Source organism: Neofelis nebulosa, chromosome 3, assembly GCF_028018385.1.
Source record: "Neofelis nebulosa isolate mNeoNeb1 chromosome 3, mNeoNeb1.pri, whole genome shotgun sequence".
Classification (NCBI taxonomy): Eukaryota; Metazoa; Chordata; class Mammalia; order Carnivora; family Felidae; genus Neofelis; species Neofelis nebulosa.
This window is the reverse complement of record NC_080784.1, coordinates 171,868,436-171,888,588: the sequence shown is the minus strand read 5'-3', so window position 1 is coordinate 171,888,588 and position 20,153 is coordinate 171,868,436. Positions and strand designations below refer to the sequence as shown.

The window sequence follows — 20,153 nt, the reverse complement described above, 5'->3', positions numbered from 1 at the left end:
CTTTCATTCACTAGATTGCATGACTTTTCTGGATGATTTTTGGTCCGTTCTCTGACATAAGTTGAGTATCTTGTATTTGGGTATTAAGTATGTAATATTTTCTTGGCATCCCAAGACAGGCAGAAAAGCCTTAGCTTCAGGGGGCATAATGTTCTTTTCAAAAAAAAAAAAAAAACCACCACCACCCAGAAAACGTTCTTCAATGAATTGGGAGAAAGATGCAAAAGGCAAGTTGAAACACTTAACAGAGACTTGACATTTATTGTGCAATTTTATCTCCAACAGAACATGTGGCATTCTAGAGGTATATGAGGTCATAAAATCAATACTCCAATTAGAACACCTGAAATAATTGGCTCTAGTAACAAATGTTTCTTATAATTAAAAATATTGAATGTTTAAAAAACTCTTATAACATTTTAAGTTCCTAAAAGAAATGTGCCTAACACTTAAAAAACAACTTACTTTTCTATATAAATTGTTCACAAAAAATTCTTGCTAGTCTATATTACACTATGCATTTATAGTTTTATTAACATATCCCTAGTGGGTATTAATTCTACACAGTACAATCCAATAGAAATTATTCATAGAGAATCAACAAGACTCCAACAATAAAAATATTAGGATCAATGGATCTGTCACAGTTTCTCCACAAGTGTTCATCATAGAAAATAGAGTAAAGGCAAGTTGGCCCCAGTGTTAGGCTGCTACATGAAGTTCCAGAGAGGAGAGACACAGAGGCAGTGCTTACACTGGGCAGGGGCAGGCTGGACCAGTGACCTCGACAGTTTCAGGACCCATCACACGGTCTGGCATGCCCTGTTCCCAAGAAACACAAGCCAGGCCCGCGTGGCCTTGGCAGGCTCTTGAACTTAAACACAGCCAAAGAGATGTTAAAGCCATAACTACAGGAAAGAGTTGACAGATTACTGTATTTTCCTACAAAATCTTCACAACAGTTCTCACAGTGAAATCGTAAATTAAATCCCTTTCTTCCAAACCAGACTCATCAATCTAAGGCTACAAATACAACAAATGTGAAAAGTGAATGAAACATTAGCTCACTGATGCCCAGTGTCATTTCTAACATTTAGGAGTTCCCAAAGAGTATCACTTCACTGAGTTCAAATTTTTGCTTTTATATCCCTGCATTTTTGTACAGGAAATCTACAAAGCAGATGTGAACAAAGTAGCAATTTTAATTTATTCACTACTTAAAAATTTTTTCTAGTCTTTAACATGGAATCTTATGTAAGTCATGTCTTATGCAGAAACCTGGGCAGTTACCAGAGGATATATGGTTTATAAGGTCCTATTTAAGCATCAATGTATTTTAAAGGTGGTTTTTAATAACACAAATATCATCTTTCCCTTGATGCCATAAATTAAACAAAATCCATCCCAAAGTGTTGATGGGATCTGAGAACTTTACTTCGACTACTGGAGAAAACTGAAGTAGTCACCCTGCTTATTACTAAGCCCAAAGTGATCCTCTTATTAGCTGAGTACCTTGAACAGTGTCCTTATCAATACACTGGGATAATAACAGGAACTTACAGCCTCAGAGGATGGTCAGGAGGGTTAAAAGGAGAGAATGCATTAAAGTGCTTAGTGAGTACCTGGCGCACAAGAACTCAATGAGTATCAGTTGTAGTTACTGCTGTTGTTGTTAGTGGTTTGGGATGAGCCTAAATAGTTTTCCAATGTGGCCAAGACCCACGTGGGGCCATTTATACTGTGGCAATTATTCTGAAAATGAACAGGTTTTTTAATGAGTCTCCTCAGCAGATAGATCTTCATTACAATTTGGGGAATTGTGATTCATAAACACCTAGACCTTGTATCAGCCAACTATGGATGGTCACGAGGAAAATGAATGTGGCCATTTTACCACAAAGATTTGGTAATTTAGTGGTTCAACAGCCAAACTAACCAAGCTGGTCATTAGGCGACCTGGACAGAGTCCAGTCCTCTCAATGCTTCTTGCAACTGAATACACTGTAGAGGGTAAAAGTGGTCTCTAATGCATAGATATTATCAGTTATGGTTTTGAATTTTACACACCAAGAGGCACGTACTGACGGGTCGTTACTTTTGCACTTCACACTGGTATCAATCCTTCACTCTCTAAAAAAACAACCTAAATAGAAGACCCAATACCATTGGCTGCCAATGCAAGTAACTTTGCAGAGGGCCATCAGCTGGGTAACATTTTTCTATTATTCCAAGAGATTATTCCAAGTTATTCCAAGGGAAGAGATCTTCATTCAGTCATTATATGACTGAAAGAAGCCATCACTGTGTTTACAATATACCAGAGCGATACATACCGCTGTTTAGACACATTTACATTAGAGTTCTGACTCAAGCGTTCTAGTTGACATGTTTTGCCAGGCAGCTACGGCAAGTGTCGCCACATTAAACATACACCAGCAAGACTGTGCAAAATCATTCTCTATTATATTTCTAGAAATTGGTATGTAAGAGTTGTCAAAAATTACAGATATGCACTGTCAAACGACATAGCACTGAATGAGAAAAGTTACGTTTAAGTATTTCCTAAAAATAAAGTTACCCAAGAATGGGATTTTAACAAATGACTGAAATCTAAGAAAAAAACGAAGGAGGTAGTGAATGGGTATTGGGTTTAGATTCTAGAGCACGGGTTTGACAGAATCCAAATGAGAGCAAATGTATGTTTGCTTTTCTGAAAATAGTGCCTGTTTCATCTCGCAGGACGCTCCCTCCATTTTCTGAGAGCAACAGAAGGGAGGACAAGACATTAAAGGTGGCAGGAAAATGGAGAAATCCTGAACCTGTGGATTCTCAAGTTTGGATTATCGTCTAGACTCTGGATATTACAGGAATAGCTATTGGACTTTAAAAACCATTCTATCCACATCTGACACGTGGGGTAGTCAGACCAAATAATACATCGTGACACTTTATACCCCTATAATCCTGATAAATCTTTTAGTCAATGTATTTATAACTGATGAAGAGCCAAGAAAGATCCACAATATAAATTCACTTACTTGCTCTACAGCTGTGAAACAGTTACCAAAGGAAAGGGCAGCAATTTTTTGCGGACATTGTCATTACCCTCCTACATTCCTGGTGAAACCTTACACAAATGGTGACAGTAACCTAAACCCTGAGGTGGAAACTGGGGGTGTAACAGAGAGATGCCCAGGGTCAAGGGCTGGATGTAATATTTTCAAGTAAAAAGTACAAACTTTAATCTTTACGGATTTCCTTCAAAGCATTTGGCATGGGGGTTAAACCATGAGATTGTGAACAGCGCATCTTGAAGACACTGTGAGAAACGGTGCCTCTAGTAAAAGTGCTCACCCAACAGTGTTCCCCTCCATGTGTTCTGGGCCTACATCCTCTGATAGGGATCACTGAGGTTATCCTGAGCCCAGCAGAACTGCATCTGGAGCTCCAGGTCAGTTTGAAAAGTAGGCATATACTCTTTGTCACAGGATTTTAATTTGGGAAAACACAAGACACATTAAGACACTGTCACTGTTGAGGACTCCTCAGATAGCTGGGATTAGGGGCTACAGCTAGTACTGATAAAAATGCCAAGTTTAGTCTTTCCTGTCAGGCCAGCCCTGTGACCTCCTTCTGTCATCAAGGAAGTGGAGCATAGCTGCATCCTGAGCTGTTTTCACTCAATCCATTTTACACCAACAACAGAATGACTCAAGGAGGGTTCCAAAAGCTGACATGAGACTAAGTTTCTATCCATGAAAGCAATCGGTCCAATTGACATGTAGAAAACCAACTCAAGAAAACAAGCAACATCTTAAGGACTTCAAAGAGATCAATAGAAAGACAGAGCAGTGAGTTCTTGGTGGTGAGCTTTTAAAATCTGGCTCCGTAGAGGCCACACTGGTCTTACAAAAATAAGTGAACATCGCTTGCAAGCCCTGATTTACAAATCGGGTGACCATGCAGGCAACCACCATGAAGCAGGTTAACATAGCAGCCTTAAAGCTCAAATGGTGGCCTGGACCAGACTTGAAGGAGAGGACATGGCAGAATACCCAAGCAGATGCTGTGCCACAGCCCAAGTGACCATCAGCATCTGGCTAAAGGAACACACCTAGCGCGTGAAGGATGTAGTGGGACACCTGACCCGGGGCACATACTCTTAGGTACCAGGCCCGGGAGAAGCATTACAACTGGCTGTGTGATGTGAGTAAGCCAGTCATCTTTCTGGGACTTGGTTTCCCCATGCGCGTAAGAGATGGCCAACCTGTAGTTCCAATACTTTGGAATCTGTGAAGTACTGGAAAACAGCTGATAGACAAATAATCCACCTGGGATGGTGGGAAGGGAGGGAGACCAGGTGTGCCTGTGGAGCAAAGGCTGTGAGCAACCATGTAGCTTGGGAGCAGAGCTACCCAGTAGCCTTCTCGGGTGATGATAATTACAGCCAAACAGAAAGTTCCTGTCACGCTCTCTCACAGCAGTGGTGCGAGTCCTAGATCTTTAAACACGTCAACACGTAAGGCTACAGAGAGTGAGGGCAGAGAGGCTCTCCTCATCACCCACAATCAAGACCAGCATGACACAGAGCTCCACCATGATGGGCAGATGTGAAGACATGCCGAATTCTGAAGCTTGCAAGAAAACGTACGAGTTGGAAGTTTTTTTTAAAGCAGTAGTCAAATATTATTGCTAAAGGAAAAAAAGGACATTGAACGCAGCACTAAGGGTAACTGAAACCTAATGCAAAAAAGCAAAGGTAAGATGGAAATACAGATAATAATTTTCTTCTGGACAAGATTTCCTCTCACCAAAGAATCTTGTAAGGCGTGGACTTCTCAGACCTCTAAAAACTTTTCAAAAAGTCTCTTTCTTCCGTGGATGGCCAAAGAACAGTTGTTCCCTGGTTCCCAACCAACATCACATTTGCCCTTATCATTTCTTTTACTTACAAATGTTAGCTAACTTGCCCAAAACGGGATTGAAATATTAGTTCTCCCCACACCACTGAACAGATCTGACAAAGAACCATCTCTATGAACACTAAAGTTTTTAATGGATATAACTAATAATCATAACAAAAGCTAAAGAAGGACCGTTTCCAGGGCCGTGCATACAGCTGGTGCTAAGTACTGAGCATAAAGGGTCACTTACTGTCTCACAGAAAATGGTCACAAAAACCTCCTCTTTATAAATGGATGCTCATAAACTTCCAGTGAATTTCCAACCCATTTTCAAAGCCCTTAGTCATGTTTGTAGAGTGTTAATAACCTGCAGTAACTTCTGCCCATGTAGCCCTATACTCTACAAAGAATGTAACCATTCTCGGATCTGTGTGATGGAGGAAGCCTCTCCTGCCATCCAAATAGGAAGCCCTCAGAAAGATTCTAGCACCTCCACAGTATTTATAGGTAAGGAATGCTCTCAAAGACAGTACTAATTTCCCAGAAGGAGCTCAACAAATTAAACAGGGGAACACAAGTGGGAGTGCTTTAGTGTTAACTTAGCCAGAGCTTGTCGCTCAAGGGAACACTGAGCGGGAAGGAGGCACAAAACACTGGGATGAAACATTTTCATCGGTGACAAGTAACAAAAGTTTGGTGCAAATTGTAAAGATCAACTCAGCAGAGAGACCCTCACATTTCAGAGAAATTACAGACAAGCCTATTGCATAGCTGTCAGAATGGCCTCGAAGCTGTGTGTATACAATTCCAGAACATCTGGTCAATTCAGTGAGTCCCATCAGTCACACCACTTGTTTGCTCTTCAGTGCACCAAACAACTAATTGATTGAAATTCTCATCGCTCAGCCCATCACTCTGGCAATGTGTCAACAGAACCTGAGTTAAGGCCGTGGAAACTGTGGGTCTATGAACCTACAAAATTAAGCATTTGAAGGGGTTTTGGATCCTGGAGGTTTCTTGACTGACATAAAAAGAAAGCTTGCTGTTTGTAAACCCCAGAGATCATGTAGTGCCTTTCCAATCAACATGGTAGAATTTTAGGGGGTTAAAATAACTGAAAAAGAACCCAGCTGATTTCCAGTTAATCACTGTCTGGCAGTGCCTTTTCTCTGGCTTGTTTTTAATATAGGCTTTATCAAGGTAGAAACAGCATACAATGTCACCTAACCTAGGTCTTCACTGAGAAGTATGAATTCAAGTCTTTGTAAACTATAGACAACTAATTTGAATTAAAGTAAGAGAATGTTTGTTCATTGTCCCTTAAAATAACTCCATGTCTCTACCTCCTCTCATGGGCAGGGACTCTAACTCAATCTTCTGTGAGGACCAGCTCTGCTCAGGAAGCAGCACTTACTTGAAGATTTCAGACAGCTGACCAGGAGCTCACCTATTCTTTTTACCTCCACTGTCTAGCTAGTAATCATTCCAAATCTCGTTTGTTTCTTTCTATAATATCCCGAAAGTCTGTTGCAGGCTCCAGAGACTTCCCAAATAACCCTAAAATGGATTTCTATTTGGGAAGTGTGGCAGTAGGTCAAGAGAGTTAAGGTTAGGGATGTGGAAAGTCTGACAGGAGGACATGCTTTGGACTCTCAGGTGATGATAACAGGACATTGACAACTGGAACTCTTCGGAGGACCAGCTACTACAGTGTAAAGATTTTGTCCACTAATCCCCAGACCCATCCTGGGAATTTTTATTGAAGACCTCATCCTGGGAAGCCTGGTGATCGATCCCTTCATAAAACGAGCCACCGTTGTGCAGGAAAGTCCCTACTGCCCGCCCCTGCCGGGCATGACCCACAGCGTCGCTGAACACTTTGTTTATTTGTTCCTCAGAGGGCATCCACCAGTCGGGGTTGGAGGTACAGTGCATCCTAATGAATTCTGTGGGAATAAACACAACAATAAAGAGAGAAAGAGAGAGAAACAACTGGTTTTTGCAGAAAATGAAAGACAGGCTGCTTAAACATTTACAGAAGCTCTACAAGAAATCTTTATGGGAAATCCAATGTAATGCTATGATGATGTCACTCCTTAGACTCAACTCACTACATGTAAGTTTTCTACTCATGTGCAAAAGTAAAAATCCTAAGGAACATCTCCTATCGAAATGAAAGGTAAATGTGATCTGTAAGATGTACAAGATACACCACACTTGGTAAGAGTTATGAAGTACATTTCAAACCTATGGTGGCATCTGCTCACATTTTTAGAATGTTAACTATTTCCGGAAACACAGCAAATATTATTGGCATGGTATTCTTTAAGCTGCCACTAATCTGCAGATTAAGTGCAACAGGATTAACAAAATCTCAGTGACTGAGAAACTGCCCAAATTGTAGCTCAGAACAGATTTTCACATTCTCAACATGTATCATAGGTTATGTTTATTTCTCTCATTAGAATGTCCATACATGTACTGACAAATTATTTCTCACATCAGATTTCTTCTAAATACTTAATTTCACCAGAAGGCAATCAGCATGCCTAGAAGGGTACGTATATAGAAAGTAGCCAAGGCTCCCATAAAATAAACTCGGCTTCCAAATGACCTATTCTTCCTGTTTTCTCAGGGGGTCAGGCCACAGGCATAACTCCTACCTGGCTATTTTAATATGAGCCCTTATAAACTGAAGTGAGCATTTTGAAAAAAGTTCTAAGTCAAACTGTGTTATTTTTGCATAGCTGATTCTAAGCCCAATGCGACTATTTACACAGTTTACACTATTTACACAGTTTCCTCTCCAACACTGCTCCCTCTAAAAGACAATAGGTCTGGTTGTAGGACTGGATTTGTCTAAAATTACTGCGTGCAATTCTGGCCCTATCTGCCTTTAGGAGATGCTGATGCTTTTCAAGTACTTGGACCTCAAAAATCTCAAGAACTGAACTATGCTCATCTTAGTAGATAGAGTCTAGCTCAGCCGAGAAGCAGGGGCATCACTGAGTTCACTGGCATTCCCTTCAATTTTGTTCCTGGGGTGAGAACCTCGCTCATCTCACCGGAGTCCCAGCCTTGGTTACCTTCCTCAAGGGAAATAACAATGCTTATTCAGCAACTCATCCTCCAAAACTGCCAGAATCAGATGGCTTATCCTTGGGTGCAAGCCTGGGAAACACTGAAGGCTAACTCCCTGATCCTCTTCTGTCCCCCTCACACCCCTACTGTATTTAGTAAGTATTCAATAACTGTTGTAGTTTCCCGTCGTCTCTGTCCAGACTCTTCTCTCCTATCAGCAGGAGAATTTAAAAGCTAAGGAATGAGGACACTGTGACCTTGCAACTCTGAGAATGTGCCCGCTCTATGACACCTCTCAACCTCCACCTTCTCCTTAGTGTCTGTTGCTGACACAGGACTTTCTCTAATATTGTGGTAAAGACTATTAAAAACTAAATGCAGAGTTCACTCTGTTACACAGATAGGAAGCATCTTCACAGGCCCTCTTCCCTCTAAGGTCAGACCACCTTCAGGAAGGGTCAACCTGGAGTTTGGTTCCATTTCAGAAAGCACCCTGTTTTCAAAGTGTCCAATGGTCTGAGGTTTCCTTGGCTGTTCTAATCTTGCTCACAACAGGGATGTCCACCTTGGGAATCACCAGGTCTAAACCTTTATGAAAGGGATGCCATCTGGGTCACAGGAAGGCCTTAGGATTTCAGCCTTTGGGACAAGCATATAAATGCTCTAATTGGCTGCCCCTGACACAAACAGTCACCACGTTCTGCCTGTGTATTCTCCACCCATGGGCGGGTGGAAGCCTGTGGCTGTGTCCCAAGGTGAGGCACGAGCTGGAGAATGTAGATTCTGGTCAGCCAACCTGGACTTTGTCAGTGTCACGGTGGGTCAGGCAACATGCTCAGGGCAGCAGCACTGTGCTTTGGGATGCATGTTAATCCCCCAGTTTCACTGACTTGCTGGTTAAAATGTAAACCATTTAGTAAGAATTTCTGGAAAGGGATACAATTGTGAGGCCTCTTGTCCTGACTCCCCTTATAAGCCCCAGGGCAACTTCTTGGAGTACAGTGTTCCCAGGAGCGCCCCAATCTCACAAATGCCTCTGTCACTCTTGGTGAGTAACGCTGTCAGCTCTAATGATGTTGAGAAATAAAGGAAACTCTGGCTTAGTCTGCTAACACCCTGGAAATTTCCATCACCCACTGAGTCGGTGGAATTTTCAGACTGGCCAACAGGCGGTGCTCTGGCTCACCCATGCCTAGGGAACACTGGGGTTTTCATTCCTGGTGGTTTTCTCTCCTGGTGGTTTTCTCAAGGATGGGCCACCTGAACCAGAATCACCAGCAATGCATGCATGCCTCTCTCACTCCTACTCCAGACGTGCTAAATCGGAAGCCTGGGGGCTGGGGGGAGGCACTGAGGAATTACAGCTGCTAACAAAATCTACACATGTCTTAGGCACCCTGATGTTGCGGAATACTGTGGGCATCCCAGGAGGGAATGCTGGAGTGTCCTTTCTGAAAACAAGGCCTCATCAGTAATGATGTTTCTTCACTGTGATTTCTTCGCCAGGAAATATTTTGATCCCTGTCTCAAGTAAGTTATTAATAAGCTTTTCCAACCAATAAAATTACTAGTGAATTATAAAGGTTAATGTTTGAGCCTTTTGATGTGAATTTGTCATGTGTGAACAGTGTTCCTGGTGGCGCTATAATGTTTCTACTTGTCTAAATCTGTGTTTATTTGCACCTGCTGAATCAACTGTGTAGCTCTTGATTCCTCCTTCTCACCCTCTGCCTGGCCTACCACAGTGTAGATCAGCTGCAAAGTAATCAGTTGTTAATACTGAGGAAATGGTAGCATCTAAGTAGTATTTTTAATATAGAAACTTCAAAAATGCTAACAAAATAAAGTTTGATGGGGCCAGGAATACTTTAGGCACCCAGATTTTAAGGGAAATTAATTCTAAATAAATTTAATAAGGAGTTAGGTGCAAGTACTCTTGAGGAGGTAGCTGGCGGGTGGTGGGAGGCACAAGCTGCAAATGGAAATGGGATATATCATTTTACTAATTTTTGGCAAATTCCACGTCCTCCCTTCCTCCGTGCATTTCCCAATGCTCCAGTTTTGCTGGAGGTGGCCTTCTGTGGCAGCAAAGAAACTCTAGATTTAAAGCGTGAAACATGAGGTGCTATGCAATGCTTATGTGCCACTAAGTGAGAACGCCAAGGCTAAAGCAAACGAAGGTGTTTTAAAGAACTTCTCGATACCAAGTAGATGGGCCACATGAAGCCTAGAAAGGTCTCAGCGGAAAAAACCAAAATACAGTAAAGGCTGAACACTTGCACGGGGGAGCCACAGCCAATGCAGTGAAATGAGATCACAGATGGTGACACTGAGCGGAAGGATGCAGTACCTCGGAGGCATGTTACTTTAACTGGATCCAGAGGGCGTCTTTCAGGACCTGTCTCTCCTGACTGCACTGACCTTTTCCTTTTCCCAAGGCCGCATGAGTACTTAAGCTCATCGGTTGTGAAAACAAATCTGATGAGGTATCGAAGGAGCCGTCTCCCATCTTTCTTTGAAGAATTTACCGCCTCGTCCCACTGTTTGCTCGTTATGTAGACAGGATAGTTGTTCAACAGCTGCTTGCTTCCCTGGAAAAGCGAAGTATTTTCTCATTACCTTAACTTAGCCAGCCAGCCAGCCAGCCAAGGCGATCTCCATTTCAAAGGCAAACATGCTTTTTAACCAAGTGGCTCTGCTGACAATGAACCAGGTACTGAAGAGCACAGGTAATTGCTCACACTGAGAACGGGCACTTTTCAAATTACATTTGCATTTTCTATAACAAGAGCCAATGAGGTATAATGAACACCTTTGAAAGAGGAGCTATTTATAACTTGCATTTTAACAGGTAGGTTAAAATGTGTCAAGATCCAATGACAGGGAACAGTATTTAAATATAACCCGTAACTTTCCTTTTCAATCTATTAAAATATGCAAAAATGACTTTGAAGAGTGTGATCAAACAGGTCTCTTCATCCTTTGGTTGGCGGTTAAGTATTTTTAGAAATGATGCTGGTGGTCTATTTTCATAAGGTATTTATTACTTGTGCTTAATTTGCCTAACACCTGATAGCCACTGCATAACAGTGGAAATGACATTAAAAAGTGAATTTAAAAAAGGGAGAATTGTGAAAACTAAAGAAAAAAAAATCAGTAACGCAAACCAGGTTTCCTCAAATTATAGCTTCTGCAAATGCCACTATGTCAACTCAAAATTTTTCTTCCTTTTCATCTTCTTAATTTATGTCTGCTATAAAATTCCCAGGCTCAATAGCTGCAGTGGGACTAATTACAGGAATTTCTGTAACATTTATAAGCCATGTTTAGTCAATTCCACCTACACAACCATTACTTTAGTTCTGGTTGTCCATAAAATTCTACAGTCCAGGACAAATTAATTAACCCATGATCTTAGTTTTAATGTACTCCTTCCCTAGTAATTAAGGTGTACAAAATAAAGAAAAACTCATTCAGTTTTACAACTCTGCAAATTTACTACAGGTTATAAATTTGGCACTGTTTGGGTCTGATAGGGTTTTATTTCAAAAACTGCTGTTAGTTAAGCACTGAGAAGGGCAAATGGCACAGGACCCAGGAGGACAGGCGCAGACAAGACTGTCCCCTAAAGCTGCATGGAATCACACCCGGGGAAAGTCATCACCACGACTGGTCACACTTCCTTGAACGAGAAGGAGTGTGGCTCAGGTTCCTTGTTATAAGGGAGGCAGCTGAGGCACACGATTTATATTCTGAATTTAGACCAGCTGCAATCTGAACTGAATCTTGGTTCCAGGTGTTATTTGTGTTTCTTGAGCATGTGACTTCAACTGGTTGCACCAAAGTTTCCCTGTTTATAAAATGGGAAGAACTAAATTATCGTGGGTTTAAGACTTGAGTATAGGGGAGCACGAACCAAGACTTGGCTCTGGTGCTGTAAATGATCACAGATGGGCAATAGTCCAGAGGTTCAAAAAGGGTCCCCTCAGCCCAGGCTGCTCTCTCACAGCCCGGGGTGAGAGATGGAGGGATGATGGGAGTCTGCGGTAGCACAGAGAAGCAAGGAGGAAAGATACAGAATCCAAGAGGGCAGGCAACCATTCCAGTGAGCCAGGGTGTGGGGGACTGAAGAGTCAAGGTGATTCCCAGGTGAAATGGCAGTGTCCTTCACAAAGACAAGGAACAGAGAGAGGGTCACGGCATGGAGGAGGAGATAGATCGCAAGGGAAGAGAATTCTTCTGCTTCCCATGCACAGGGAGGAAAGGGTTTACCAGGGTTGTGATTAGTGGAGCTCTCAGGACAACAGGGTGGGGCCCGAGGAATGTGGAATCCAGGGCTGGTTGCCTCAGACCACAGATTGTGTCAAAAAGTATTTCTGTGGAAGAACATTACTGATAACCGCCACCATTTACACAATCAGCGATGCACAGACTGAGGCTAGCCCCGTGCACTCTGTGGCCTTGGCCTCTTCGCTGCTCACACGTGGTGCTGCCAGTACCCTGGCAGAGCCGGGCTCTGGGGCAGGCCTCAGACAGGTGACCAGCATGGAAGCTTCAGCTCTGTCTGTCAAACTAAGGATAATGATCCCCGCTTGCAGGTTTGTGGTGGGGAAACCACCCATCTCCCCACCTGAAGATAAGCCCACGAGGGCTGGGGTTTTTAGTCTGTGCTTTACTCAGTGCCTTACTCTCAGGGCTGAGAACAGTGTCCGACACACAGTAGGTGCAGTGAATATCTGTACAATGACTGATGCAGCAGATGCTAGTGTGGCTGCTATGAAGCACACGCTCAAGAATGGTGGCTACAATGAAGAGTTCTTTCTTTTCTTTCTCTCTCTTTTTACTGCTGCGGCACTGGGACATTTGAAGAGCTTCTGATGAATAGAAATGGGCAGAGTGAAAGATCTTTAAGGAGAGCAACAAAGACAAGGGGCCATTAAAAGCTGGTACTAGGGACAGAGGGCTTCTGCCAATCCTTAATTTAAGATCATCCTTTCAGTGATGGTCCTTGTAAGTACACCTGTCAGCCTCAGAAAAGGAGACTGAGCAGTGGGTTGTTAAACCTTTTACTTATTTAATGTTGTGCAAGTTTTTTTTATTATTAAAAAATATTTTTAATGTTTGTTTACTTTTGAGAGAAAGAGAGAGTAACAGAGTGAGAGCAGGGAAGGGGCAGAGAGAGAGGGAGACACAGAATCTGAAGCAGGCTCCAGGCTCCGAGCTGTCAGCACAGAGTCTGATGTGGGGCTCGAACTCATGAACCACAAGATCATGACCTGAACCAAAGTCGGACACTTAGCCAACTGAGCCACTCAGGAGCCTCTAATACTGTGCAAGTTTTAAAAACAGCTTTCCCGGGGCGCCTGGGTGGCTCAGTCGGTTGGGCGTCTGACTTCAGCTCAGGTCATGATCTCGCAGTTCATGGGTTCGAGCCCCACGTTGGACTCTGTGCTGATGGCTCAGAGCCTGGAGCCTGCTTTGGATTCTGTGTCTCCCTCTCTCTGCCCTTACTCTACTCATGGTCTGTCTGTCTCTCTGTCTCTCTCAAAAATAAATAAACGTTAAAAAAATTTTTTTAAATAAATAAATAAATAAATAAATAAATAAATAAATAAATAAATAAATAAAAACAGCTTTCCCTTGGGTGTCTGAGCTCATTGGGCAAGACAGGGTTCCTGTAACTGTTTTGCCAATGATGTTAAATCCTTTTCCAAGGTCTCACAAGACAAAAGGTGGAACTAGGAACCTGGTCCTTGAATTCAGAGCCCACCCCTAAGGCCAGGGTTGAGTCTGTTTCAAGATGAGAGGTGCTGGAGATGAGGGAGCTCAGAAACCAAGGAATGAACTTTCTCAAATCCTTAAAAAGAATCCACTCATACAGAAGAGCTCAACAGCTCTCCAAAAAATGAAGCTCTCCATAAGTGTAGAAATACCATTTGGAGGTAATTTTCTTAAAAAAAAAAAAAAAAAAAGGGGCGCCTGGGTGGCGCAGTCGGTTAAGCGTCCGACTTCAGCCAGGTCACGATCTCGCGGTCCGTGAGTTCAAGCCCCGCGTCAGGCTCTGGGCTGATGGCTCGGAGCCTGGAGCCCGTTTCCGATTCTGTGTCTCCCTCTCTCTGCCCCTCCCCCGTTCATGCTCTGTCTCTCTCTGTCCCAAAAATTTAAAAAAAAAAAAAAAAAAAAGGAAAAGCAGGAAGAAAGTAATTTACAGCCCCAAACAACTCAGATGCTCCCTGTTTTAAGGATGAGATTTACCATACTGTTTTATTTTTTTTTAATGTTTATTTATTTTTGAGAGAGAGAATGTGAGCAGAGGAGGGGCAGAGAAAGAGGGAGACACAGAATCTGAAGCAGGTTCCAGGCTCTGGGCTGTTAGCACAGAGCCCGAGGCGGGGCTCGGACCCATGGACCGTGAGATCATGACCTGAGCCGAAGTCAGATGCTTAACCAACTGAGCCACCCAGGAACCCTGAGATTTACCATACTGCTTTACCATAGTTAATAGAAATAAAATGTGATCAATAATACTGAGAAAATGCCCACATGCCTGAAATGACAGTAAAAACAGCATAATAATGGCGATGATGGGTAATAAAAAAGTTTGAATATTCCTATCCAGAGGAAATGTAGATATGTCCCTTTTTTATGTTTTCATAAATTCTGATTGCATAGTCTCTTCAATTAGCCACCAACAGGTTATTAAACTCTCATCTATAAATCACTTTGAAAAAACCAAAATAAAAAGCATTCATTTAATGCATTCACAGACTCAAACAAATGGAAGACATATTACTTAACATTTAAGTAACTTCTGAATTACTCTTAGGAACAATGTGCTCTGTGAGCACAGAGAGGGTATGGCAATCAGGGAGAACTTCTTGGAGGAAGTGGGCTTTTTAGAAATGTTTTTCTGTATAACAGAAATGTCAAGTTGGGAAATGTGGACCCTATTCTAGGGAGTAAACAAAGGATTTCAAGCATGTGACATTTATTCTGGAATAAATACTGGTTTAGAAAACTAACTTCCTAGTGTGGAGAAAGGAGAAGAATATGTTGCATAGTCCAGGTAAAACGTGTGGGGAGAGAGGTAGAGAAAAGAGACACTACTCAATGTAGCTGTGGAACAAGCAGATGTCAGGAATGAGGAAGGAATCAGTAATACCTCAGAAATTTCTGCCTGGGGTTGTTGCTGCCTTTACTGCAGAGAAAACAGGGGTAGGGATGGGCATTCAGAGGCTATGCCATGAGTTTGAGGGTGCAAGAGCATTCCACTGTTGGTCAGCAGTTGGACACAGTGGCTGGGAATTGGGGACTGGTGGCCCAGATCTAGATTTGGGACTTGTTAACCTGCATGTAGCTGGTGTTCAGAGAGAGAACATAACTGACTGGAGAAGGGCAGTGGATGGTGAGAGAGGGAGATGAAAGGTGACACTCTGGGGAAATGGTGGATGGAAAAGGACAAGGAAGGAGAAGACAGTCCTGACACTGAGTCCAAGAGAAAGAGCATGAAGCAGAAAGGTGAGGTCCTGGGGATAATTGGAGCTGGAAAAAGGGCCCCCGCACTGGCACTGGGAATGTCCCCAGGGCCACTTGCAGAGGACTCTGGTAAGTAGTCAAGGTGCAGCCAGATTCTTGGGGGCAAAAGAGCAAGTTGGAAACCAAGAATGGCGTAACAAATACAGACCAGTCTTTCAAGTGTTTAATCTCTAAAGAAATGAGGTGGCCATTTTGCAAGTGCCTTCAATGACAGGCACTGGAGACATGGCCCAACCTTCAAGGAGCCTGATGCATGGTGGTGCACAGTGGAAGGGTGGACAGGGACTGCAGTGCGTGATGGAAAGAGAAAGAAAAGATGGTAATGGAGGGAGTGTGGGAGCATCAAGGGAAGGCCTAGTTTCATGGTGTTTGATACTCAGAGGAGTGACCCGGTAAACCGGTGCACAAGACAAGGAATAACTGATGGCACAAAGCCCCAGAAGGGGGAGGGGAGCATGGATGAAAGAACAGGCGTGGATGGGTAGTCCCAACAAGGGGCAGGGGCATGGCTTCCTGGGGGCACCAGGTGTGCCAGAAGGTAGGAATCAGTGCAGCAGAATTCACCGGATTGACTTCAACTTGGTATCGCTTACTTTTTTGTAGAATTCAAGAGAGGGAGGGTGGTGGCCCCAGGGACGGGGCACTGGAGGAAAGGGGCAGACACTCTGAAGTAGCTCCTCCAAACTTCAGGGAAAGGGAGTGACTGCCAAACATGTCTCATGCCACAGGTGAGTTTCCGTGTCTTTTCATTCTCTGGTCTATTTTATGTGCAGAAAAGTGGGGAGTGGTGTTTTCTTGTCTATCTTCAGCAGCGAGGCACGGGGTCAGGGTGGGAATGGCAGGTGTGAGGCTGGATCTATGAAGTGGATAGCACAAGGATAGAATTTTTTAATTTTTTAATATTTATTTTTGAGAGAGAGAGAGAGAGAGGGAGAAAGAGAGAGAGAGAGAGAGAGAGAGAGAGAGAGTGGGGGAGGGGGAGACAGAGAATTTGAAGCAGAATCCAGGCTCTGAGCTGTCAGCACAGAGCCCGATGTGGGGCTCAAACTCACGAACCATGAGATCATAACCTGAGCCGAAGTCAGACACTTAACTGACTGAGCCACCCAGGCGCCCCTTGAGAAAGGAATTTCAAGACGATTTCAACTAGACACAGACAGTATGGAAGGATGTGTGAAGACGAGATGAGAAGGTCCACAGCCTGCTGTCACCAGTGAACAATTCACCTTGCCAAAAGAAGCAAACTACGTAAAAAGAGCTGACATACTGCTATCAATCTAGGACATTTCTAACCTCAGCACCATACGGTGCTGTTGTTACTTCCACTGGATTTAGGTTCTAAAGTCTGTATGATTAAAACAACATATTTCAAAACCGAGCCTTGAACATCTTGTAAAAACGTACCATGTTTAAACTGACATACCATTACCAGCAGAACAGACCCTTTCTCCTACACTTTGGAAGGGGCTGTGGTTGCTCCTACCAAGGTCCAGAGGAAGAAATGCTCATGTTTCAGAGCCCAGGGTCTGGTGAACACCCATCTAAAAATCAAGAAGTGTGGGAGGTGCCTTAGAGCAAGAGGTTTTTTGGAATACTGGCTCTGCTAGAGAAGGGCAGGCTGGTGTTTCCCATTTCAGCCCCTGTGCCGCAAGAATGCCAAAAGACTTGCCTATGCCATTTAAACTGGCATTTCTTTACCGCCCCCTCTCAAGAGTACAGCGTTGAATCTTGGTGAGTCAAGTACACGCATGATCTTCCTCCAAAGTACATGGACTCATAGGTAATAAGCACCACAGACCTCAGAGAGTCAAAAATGTGTCTTGCCGGCCATCTGTTCTGGTGCATCCGTGGAAGCTATTGAGAAGCTTGGTCTGAAGGAAACTTCAGACAGAATGATGTCTACCTTTTTCCCTAGGAACCTACCTCGGCGGGCTGGTCGGCTGGCTGGGGGATCAGGAGCTGGTTGTGATGCTGCAGCACAGTCTTCAAATAATCCAGAACGGTCTGGCAGGGCACTGGGTGGGAGAGATGGCAACGATTACACATTAGCTACCCCGGGACAAGGAAATCAAAAGCTTTAAAGTTTGAAGAGATTTTTGATGTAAACATCTAAATAAAAAAAGACTTATTTTCTAAAGGAAATAGAATCTTCTTTCATTTGACATCCGTAGTTATTTCAGTTTGTAAATACAGAACAGATGCTATGATTTGGGGAGAATTTTTAGGCTCAGCACAATTCACTGAAAACTTTCAAGTCATACTTACTCTAAGATGGATTTGGGTCAATAATATGATCAATGAACCACTCACAGAAGATATGTATCTTGACTTCTTTGACTCAAGTTATAACATCAGCACTCAGTGATGTTTTTTAAAATCAAGGTACTGCAAACTAATGTTTTGCCAGTTTTTAATTAATAATATAATGCCCAATTTTACTCAGATTCATTCCTAGCTCTGCAAGCAAGCAGGAATGCCATGCAGTGTACACCTGCTTCCCAATGTGGATACAGCTGGCCAGGGTTTTTACTCATCTGGTCCAATACAGAGTTGGTTATTGTGTATTTCATTAACCGTTGCACTAATCTTTTGAGGTTGAAGCTCATAGATTCATTGAATAATTACCATAAAACTAAACAGATAGTAACCCAACACGGTACATTTTTTGTACCACTGCAGAAATAATTCCTACATCTTAAGATTGATATAAGAGCCATTTCAGAAGTAGTACTAATTGCCTCTAAAGGTCTTGGTAGCCTAGTTAATAACCCAGTTTATAGGAATTATTGCCACTATCTGTCTCAGATGTGTGTTTTCTTTACTTTTTTTTTTTGTCACAGTAAAGAAAATAATAAATATTTAACCAAAATCCCCAGTTTAAAGTATCACCACTGCTTCTTGGTTTTTATTACCTTTTTTTTTTTTTTTTAAAAGATCACAAACATAAGTTATCATCTTTATCTACACAGCTAATAGCTTTGGGTTTTTTAGGTGACATCACGGTGTAATATAACAAATCAAAAAACTACATCAACATCCTTTTGAAGAATCTGAATGATAGGAAGTAGAAGTAGTTTAAGAATCTTGCCCAAAAAAAGTACCATATATTCTTAAATAACCATCCTTATGGACCTGTGTATTATAGACCTGTCACAGGCCATGCCTAAGCAGTCCTTCGACTATGGTCTTCAAATTGGAGAAGCATTTGCCGAATAACCACAAACTCAACAAAAAGAAGGCATACGTGCATCAGTTTGAAATAGGCCTTTTATTAAACCAAAGTTTAATAAAATCTGTCAAGTACCTCTAATTCACTGGCCTGTTAAAAGCCTAACCCACTTTACTGACGCCACAGCAAGTTAAGAATGACTCTTTTGTTAATGGCATTGACTGTGGGGGGAAATGCAGGGGACCTGAGAAGCTAATGCTGAGTTCTGGGTTTCCACTATCCGTGTGGCCCCACTGAACTTGTGTCGAAGTCTCCTGCAACCAGCGTGGAGTGAGAGGCTCCCAATGGCAGCACTGTGTCCTTCCCGGTTTGTGCTCAGAAGCAAACACCGCTGTACACGTCACTGCTTTGCCAAGTGACGCATGCAAGGTGTTACTCTGGATTTATTTGGGAAGTCTTTTTTTTTTTTTAATAAATTTTTTTTAATGTTTATTTATTATTGAGAGGCAGAGAGACACAGAGTGTGAGCAGGGGAGGGGTGGGGGGGGGAGGGGAGACACAGAATCCCAAGCAGGCTCCAAGCTCTGAGCTGTCAGCACAGACTCCGACGCGAGGCTCGAACTCACGAACTGCAAAATCATGACCTGAGCCAAAGTCTGTTACCTAACCAACTGAGCCACCCAGGTGCCCCTATTTGGGAAGTCTTAGTAAAATTTGCAAATACTCATGGACTGATTAGGATTTGAATGAGACTTCTTTTGATCCTTTACCCATATTTTTTAGTCATTAAGATGTCTAAGAAAAAATGTTTAAATGAAACACTAAAATGCTTACAAAACTGAATATTCAGCATGACCTCAACCATGTTATGAATAATTATGTACATAAAGAGATTGAAAATAAACCAAAGTGTTAATAATAATTAAAAACGATTATATTTTAGTACCAAGATTAGGGTAGTTAACACTATCGTCCTTGTAAAAACCAGTTTAAAAACATTTCTACAGTGGGCATGTATCATAATTTAAAAGTGGTTTGAAGAATGTCTACATAATTATTATCCCCCCCCACCCCTTCCTTTGCTATATATTATCTGCAGTGTTTGTACACAGCCCTGGAAAGGCTTGGAGGCCGACTCTCCCATCTCCTAGCAGTGCTAAGCTATGAGCAAGGCCAGATGATTCAAATGTTGGAAGAAAACAGAATTTCATGCTACTGGCTGTAGGGTACAAGTGGGTCTTGTAGGTTGATATCTGGGCACAAGACTGAAGGCCAGGAAGACAAGACAAAGCTATTTAGCCAGTTATGAAAGAGAACTCAGTTGTTAAGTGTCTGATTCTTGGTGTCAGCTCAGGTCATGATCTTGCAATTTTGTGGGTTTGAACCCCATGTCAGGGTCCATGCTGACAGCATGGAGGCTGCTTGGGATTCTCTCTCTCTCCCTCTCTCTGCCCCTCCCCCCC

At 42.7% G+C, this 20,153-nt stretch overlaps 1 protein-coding gene and 1 long non-coding RNA gene across 5 annotated transcripts in view; one reads left to right on the top strand and one right to left on the bottom strand.

Moving 5' to 3' along the window:
- Positions 1–241: 241 nt before the first annotated feature.
- The window catches only part of BEND4 (BEN domain containing 4), a 39,034-nt gene continuing 19,122 nt past the window's right edge, over positions 242–20,153 (bottom strand). For 2 of the 4 annotated variants that reach the window (XM_058722729.1, XM_058722730.1), the window contains 3 exons: positions 17,445–17,536; positions 10,336–10,576; positions 242–6,850 (listed from right to left, as the gene is read on the bottom strand). In XM_058722729.1, the coding sequence (XP_058578712.1) occupies positions 6,633–6,850; positions 10,336–10,576; positions 17,445–17,536 (551 nt within the window). In that variant the 3' untranslated portion in view covers positions 242–6,632. The remainder of the gene's footprint in view (positions 6,851–10,335; positions 10,577–17,444; positions 17,537–20,153) is intronic. The other 2 variants (XM_058722731.1, XM_058722732.1) reach the window with 2 other exon arrangements.
- On the top strand, positions 9,214–17,537 carry LOC131507656 (uncharacterized). The gene is made up of 3 exons (XR_009259613.1): positions 9,214–9,515; positions 16,125–16,249; positions 17,437–17,537. It is a non-coding gene; the product is annotated as an uncharacterized LOC131507656 (long non-coding RNA).